Below are 7676 nucleotides of genomic sequence, written 5' to 3' on the forward strand. Positions count from 1 at the left end.
AAAGGACAGTAGTGAACACTTTGAAGTGAAAAATGCTGCTTTGAGTTTTTAATTCTCATAAGTTTATGTTTGCTATGGATACTGTGTTGCCTTTTGAGAGCTGCAAATTAAGTAGGATAAAATCCAAATATTTGATTACCACACTCTTGAGCGGAGAGGCCTCTGTGTTATATTGGCTATAAGTATGAGGGCGGGAATTGATAAATGCAGTGGTCTTCCCTGACTCCTTTTGAAAATGGCATCCCTTCAGGGTGGAGCAACTGGTGAACAAAACGCCTGTGGGTGCTCTCACCTGCATAAGAATAGTAGTAATAGGTTTATGCTTGCCTCAAGGTGATAATATGATTGAAAATAGTCAAAGGATGCAGAGTTGTTTAGAGTGCATAGACAAGGAAGCTAAAAACTAGGTATATCTGGATTCTGCTGTCACATGGGAAAAGCCTACGAGGTTCAGATCTTAAGTCCTTTATTCTGCCTTTGGCACTAAGCAACATAAGTGCTTAGGGAAGTGTATAATAGCATAACAGGTAAGATGTCTTCAAGGATAGTTGCTTAACGTACTAGTATTGGTATTGCACAAAAAGGAAAAGTCATTTTGTATTTTTACCCGAAGAACTGTTATTGGGCCTACAGCGAAGACACCAGTTTCCTTCCGTAGCCACTGTTTGCCTTATCCTGCAGTCCACCAACCCAGTCTTAAATTCTAGGTCTTTCTTCCAAGACTGCATCGCATACCTCTTAGACTTCTGTCCTTGACCCGATTGTGAAACCCAATTTCAGAATTCTGTACTTTAATTTCAAAGCTGAATTACATGTAACAAGGCTTCTTTTGAGTTCCTGATTATTGTATTTCTCATTAGTCAAGGTATCTAGAGCTCTTATGAGAAAATATTCAAAGTTTATCTACATAAGAGTTTGGAAAATCTAGACAAAGGAGGAGTTCAAACTTAATTCTGAACCACAGATTCATCTAATGAAAAGGTGTGATTCTCCCTCCACCACCACTGTCTCTGTTCAGTACTCTTAGACATCCTCCAAAGAAACCATACTTGGCTTTAATGAAATGAGGTGAGAATTAATGGTGAACACCTTTGTGAAATGTCATAGCTATAAATGAAGATTAGAATAAATATGGAGAGTAATCTGAAATGTGCCAGGAATGCAAAGAAACTTAAATCTTATTTGGACCTATGTGTCTCTTGCCACCTCTGTTTTCCCCTTCCTCGATCTAAAAGTTCCTGTTCTCTAGTGTCTGCTAGTTTTGCTGATAGTAGTGATCATTAAAGATGTAAGGGTCACATTTCACCTGCAAGTGACCAGTGAGGGGCCTTAATTAGTCTATATTTTCTTGAATTACTTGTCCTGATGGATGTTTACAGCCATTTTCACTTGTGCTTGGTCTTGAAGTATTCTTTCCATTGCAACAATTTATTTGGAGAAAGTGTGTTGAATTTTATTTTTCCTCAAACTTTGGCTTGGCTTTTCATTATTTGTATTTGCCCATTGTGAGGTTGAGTGGCAATGAAATTTTACACGAATACTTTTTGTTCTTGAAAATTGTGTCTAATAAATCTTGCATTTGTGTCTTGCTTAGTCCTGCCTAATTAAAAATTGAAATGCCAAACAAATAATTTATATGCAGAAATAGTGAGGCATGGTTTGGATACTTTGAAGTAGAATTAATATATACAGCACATCCTTTGGAAATGTAACTTTTGGGTGTAAGAAAAGAAACTTGCCATGTCTTATGAAGATATTTTTTGATCTGTAAACTACCTGGTTTGTATAAAAGAATGTTTTAAAACAAACATAGCAATTTATCAATTTATTTTTAGTTGCCAGTGTGTTTATGAGCTAAGTTTAAGATCAGATTTTCAGTTTTATCTTACTTTTGACTTTAAATCCAGATATTTAAATACTACATCTATAAATATTGTCAGTAAAAATGACCAGCTTTGTGGTATAATGCAGTATAATTCTCAATCACATGATACTGTCAGTTTTCATTTAAAATCAACTTTTTCAAAACTTATTTCTAAATTAACTTAATCAGATTAACTTCATTTAGTCACATCTGTTCATGATTGTTTTCCCCTTTTACTAGCCATACAAATCATGAAATTAAGCTAATTATATACCATTATCAGCTGCAAAGAACTAGTTTCACAGTTTTATACCTTTTAATTCCCTGCAGGAGATTAAGGCTTGTTTTTTGTTAATATGTAAAGTGCAGTAACTTAAATGGATTTCCCTGCAGTTATTGCCAAAGGATTAACTAGTTTATTATTGTTTTTCACTATTGAAATTGGTTTTAAAACACTACATTTTATGTGGTTTAATCGATGGCAATGCTTGTCATGCTATTGAGAAACATTTTCCAAATAGAACCGCTATATATGAGTAATTGTTATACAGCAATAAAGCAAAAGAAATAATTGTCTTGTCAAGAGTGTTTATTGATGGTAACATCTGATTTTTATCTTCTCTGCTCCTCCCTCTTTTTTGGGGGGCTTGGGGGGATACTGCCCTCACACAGGTGATGATGAGCAGAGTGATTGGTTTCACGAAAATGAATCTGGTGGAGCATGTGGAATTACGGGGGTCATTCCATGGTGGGAACAAGAAGACTCGACAGAACTGGAGAGAGAATTGCCTGATCCAGTCTTTGAAAGTATCTTAACCGGTACTTTCCCTCTTATGTCCCGTTCAGGGAGGAGAGGTAAGTAGAAATCAAGCAAATGCAAACTGTAGAATCACTTGGGTACAGTAGAAAGATGTCTGTGGATTATACAAAATATGCAAAACGTTGACAAGATCTTGGGGTTACCTGTTTGTTTCCTTGAACTATTTCATTTTTTAAGATATCATTGGAGAGAAATAATTAAAAAGTCAATGATTAGAAAAGTCAGAAAGTGTAAAACTTGGCTTATTTGGATAGCCTACTCTTTTATTTGTTGTCTTGATGTTTGCATTGAGAATTATTAAGCGTTATTTAAAGACTTTATATTCCATTTTGTTCCTAGCTTCTATGATAATGTTTAGAATTCTATAGAAGTTCATTAATTCAAAGGCTGGAAAGACTAGTGTGAACATCTGCTTTGCTTTATGGTCAGGCCATATTGAGAAGAGGGAAGGGTTCCTTTAGAGCAAGAATTGGGATTGTAACTTAGAAAATACCCCCCCCCCCTTTTTTTTTTTTCTTTAAAATGCTTTAGACAACTGTGGATCCAGTGTATGCAATGGTAAGTTGTACTAGTGTTTGATTGTATTTACAGCTGGCAACCCACTCTTAAGATTGAAGTTGTCAGACCTCAGCTTGCTGCCAAAGAATTTTGTTGTGCCTTCCCCCTGCCACAAGTATCTCCTTTCACATTCAAATACAGATCTTTTATGTAAGCAGTGGTCAAATCACTTTTAAACTACTCTGTACACCGAATGCATTGAATTCTTTTGTGAGGCTTATTTTCCAGATGCTTGAAATTGTTTCTGAGGACTTGGTCTCTGCATATTCACCAGATTTAACATTTTCTAGTACTAATGAAGTTGTAAGTGATGCAAAAATCATTTTCCTACTGTAGTTGAGTATGCTCTGCTTATGTAGCCACTGTGCGTAGAACCAGGATGGCAGTAAGAATATCTACAGTAATGTTCATTTTCATGACAACTTAGCCTTTCTCTCACTATTCCCATTCTGTGCCCTTTGTTTCCACCAGTACAATGTTCGACGATATTGAAGATGTTTTTGTTTAACTGAAGTCAGATTAATAGATTGGTATGTAATGGTGAATTTTATTGCTTATATGGTATAGGAAATATTCTTAAATCAATTCATACTTTTTTTGTAGGTTTCCAGGGTAGATTTAGTCATCTTCATGGAATGCCAGCAAGAAACATAAAAAAGGCTTCAGGAAACCAGAATGCATTGGTAGGTGCTTTTATTATTGTAAGCTAACATGCACTGTTCTTAGAGGTTTTTTTAAAAAAGCATATTCCTCTCATGCTTGTTTCCTAATGTTGCAGATAGGTAATGGAGTGGTTAAGACTACAGTGCCACTGTTGCCTTGTTGTTTGTTTGCTTTTCTTAATAGTTAGACTCTTCCCACTGCAATTCTATTGTAATGGAATATTTGTGTGTACTTGAATGGCAGAAACAGTCTGAGACTGTTTCTCAGTACTTATTTCAAACTGAGTGAAGAAAAAGGTTGGGGGGGGCATTATTTAACATTTTCAGTATATATCTTGTACATGAAAACATGTTTCTCTCCTCTTACAATGTCAAACCAAAGTTATTTGAAGTTTTTCTGGTACTGAAAGCATTCTAGGATGGGTTGTGGTACAATTTTGATTTTGATTTCTCCCCCCCCCCAAAAAAGTCTGCTTTGAAAAATCTGTCCTTATTCTCTTTTGTTTGGTTGACTTCTATGTGGTCAACAGAAAGGGTATATACAAAAAATTCAAAGCAACTTAGCGATGCACCTGTCATAGACATCATGCATTCCTTTGGACTGAGTCTTCTAAGGCTGTGAATATAAATGAGAGATGTTTGAGGGTTTTTTTAGTGCCTTCAGCTCTAGGAGTAATGTTTGTAAGTGAGGGGAAAAAAAATCCAACTGTCCTTGCATTTTTGCACAATCTAATAATTGGATTTTGCCATAGCTTTTTTCTAAAATAAGATTCTAATGAATTTTTAAGAATTTGTTCTTTGGAGGAGAGCATAAGAAGTGACTTGACTGTTTAAATTAAAATGTTAAAATGTATTTATTGTAGTGCAGTCTATTCCTTTCTTACCAGAATAGTGTTTGGAAGAGGAGGAGAATGTGGGAGACTCTTTATCAGTGTGTGATAAACATATCCCAGCACAATAAATACTGCAACATCGATGTTCTTTATTTGAGAACATTAAATGTTTTCAAATTTTAATTTGCCTAAATAAAATAAGGTGCTTCTGAGAAATGTAAGAGCTATTATATGTGGAGAGAATAGAAAGGAACTGTTAGAAATTTAACTCGTTTTGAAGAGGGAAGGTTTTTATAATTGAAGTCCCTGTCCAATAATTGCCATTTGGAGCTGAATAACATGCTTTAAAACCTTGGCCTGTGATCTCTGCTGTTAGTGGTTGTGAATTAGATGAATGCTATCTAGTTCTTGGTTTCCTATCTACCTATTTTTATTTTTGGTTCAGTGCTTGCTTGAGCATATCTGGGATTTGTAGCCCATTTTCTAGGCTTATTGCAATTTCACTCTGGTATTTTATAGGAGCTATTATAACTGATAGGTTAGCTTCATGGTATTGATGATACATGGCTTAACTACCCTAAAAACTGCCTTTTCCTCTAAATTGTAAAAAGGTGATTAAATTTCAATTGATGAAGATATACTGTGAATGTGTATATATAATAAAAAATCCTAATGTTTATTTTCTGCTACGCTTTCTGGATTGTCCTTAGGAGCCCATTTTGTCTTCCAGTCATGATATCTCATATATAAAGATGGCATTGTAGTTCCCTTTATAACGACAATGCAAGCCAATCTACTAAAGACTGATAATTCAGTTACCTCCAGTTATTACATGTATTATTTACATAGTGTTGTGAAACAAGGTTGACATGTGAACGTACCTTCTAAGCCACTACGTTTAGGCAGGAGTGCTAATATAGAATGGATGTGCAGTTGGCTCTTCAGATGCAGTTTTCTGACCTTCTTAATGACTATTTATGTTTGTGGGCACATCTGCTTCATCTGTCTGCAAACGTAGCTATACAAGCCAGAGCTCGTGTGCTTCCTTTTGTCAGTGATTGCTCCTTCAGGAAAATCTCTTTTAGATACTCCAATCCACTGACAAAAAAAAGTCATTTAATACCTGTGACATCTGATAACACAGAACAAGAAGTAATTACTGCTATTAGATGGTAACAGTGAAGAAGAGCAAGAATGCTTTTAGAAAGATTAATATCCTGAGGAAAGAACACTGCAGACTCAACTCATTAAACAGAGTTGTGGTGTGACTTAATTCTTTCTTTCCCAGCGAGGAGTCTGATGTCTGTATCACTGCTTTTACACAGACTTTAAGGGGAGACAAAGTAAAAAATGGAGTTTCCTACTGAGATACGTTACCTAAAAGATACACATCATATACTGTACTCAGTCTAAGGATGCATAGTTTGTATCTAGGAAATATGAGCATATAGTTAGCCCTTTGCATACAGTCAATGTGTGTTTAAAGTTTTTTGGAAAGGTTTAGTTGAAGGCTCACAATCATAGCAGCTAGCGAAACCGTGAAGAGATAACTGGTTTAGGGAAGGCAGAAGGAATAGCTATGGTAATACCTTGATATATTGTCATCCTCTGTCAAAAAGTTTAATGCCCAACTGTTTGGGTGTTTTCTTGTAAGAGAAACATCAGGCTAAGAGTGTGATTATTGCTTGCTATATACCAAGGAAACTGCTAGCTTAAGTCATTTTCACACCACAGTTTCTAGAAGCAGTGGGACCTGAGAATCAGAGGAAGAATGCTGCTCTTTATGGACCAGTTAGTGAACTTTAATTTGAAGTAGCCACAGCTGGCACTCAGATTATGTCCAGATGCTCTTCCTGCATTTCATTGACAAGTTGTTTATTTGAACAAACTCATGGATCTTTCTGTTATCAAGCGTACTGCCTTTGAGTCAAAACACTTTGCTAATGATTGGACAACACTGGACAAGCAAGAGAGAAGTAAAAACCTAGCATGCAAATACTATGAAAATCCTCGCCTAATCCAATGTGCAAGTTGAATGAGTTGTTGTACAGCAGATGACAACTGAAAAAGCTGAGCAAGAAAATGAAAAAAAAAAAAAATTCTTCACAACTGGCTTATATCCTTTGTGTTGTCCAATTTACTTAAGATAGGCACTTTTTTATGGAATCCATAATTAAATGGTTTGTCAGGTGTATATTTTGACATATAATTATAATGCTGGCATTTCATGTCTTCATTGCTTTGTTTTGTGGCAGCATCATTTGTAACAGGACTTTATTTGAAAAGAAATAGAAAAAGGTGGCTTTTCTAATACACTATGCTTTTGATCCCATCTGTGTCAAGTTGCTAGTAGGAACTTTGTAATTCTAATCAGAAACATGATACATGTACTTTCATACCATACCAGTATTTAACGTACTCTTTTAATGAGGTATATTGCATGAAATCTTGTTGTGCTTGGTTGAATTCTGCAGTTATATATGACCTGATCAACTATTCCCAACCCCCACATTCTTTTGTTAGGCAAAACTTTTTTGCCTCGGTCTTCGCTGGCAAGTGCTCGAGCCTCACTGCCCAAGCCACAGAAGGCAAAGGCAGGGACTGGGAGAATGAACACTCTCAGGTTCGAGACCATCTAAGGCACCTGAAGGTGCACAAGTCCATGGGACCTGGTGAGATCCATCCGTGGATCCTGAAGGAACTGGCAGATGAAGTTGCTAAGCCACTGTCCATCGTATTTGAGAAGTCGTGGCAGTCCGGTGAAGTTCCCACTGACTGGAAAAGGGGAAACATAACCCCCATTTTTAGAAAGGGAAAAAAGGAAGACCCATGGAACTACAGGCCAGTCAGTCTCACCTCTGTGCCTGGGAAGATCATGGAACAGATCCTGCTGGAAGCTATGCTAAGGCACGTGGAGGACAGGGAGGTGATTCGAGACA

At 36.4% G+C, this 7676-nt stretch overlaps 1 protein-coding gene across 1 annotated transcript in view; it reads left to right on the plus strand.

Moving 5' to 3' along the window:
• Positions 1–7676, plus strand: part of GPATCH2 (G patch domain containing 2) — a 120782-nt gene that overhangs the window by 12502 nt on the left and 100604 nt on the right. Inside the window, exons 3-4 of the mRNA XM_009323092.1 lie at positions 2537–2719; positions 3846–3925. Of these exons, the coding sequence (XP_009321367.1) occupies positions 2537–2719; positions 3846–3925 (263 nt within the window). The remainder of the gene's footprint in view (positions 1–2536; positions 2720–3845; positions 3926–7676) is intronic.

The sequence above is a fragment of the Pygoscelis adeliae genome, unplaced genomic scaffold, assembly GCF_000699105.1.
Source record: "Pygoscelis adeliae isolate BGI_AS28 unplaced genomic scaffold, ASM69910v1 Scaffold80, whole genome shotgun sequence".
Lineage (NCBI taxonomy): Eukaryota > Metazoa > Chordata > Aves > Sphenisciformes > Spheniscidae > Pygoscelis > Pygoscelis adeliae.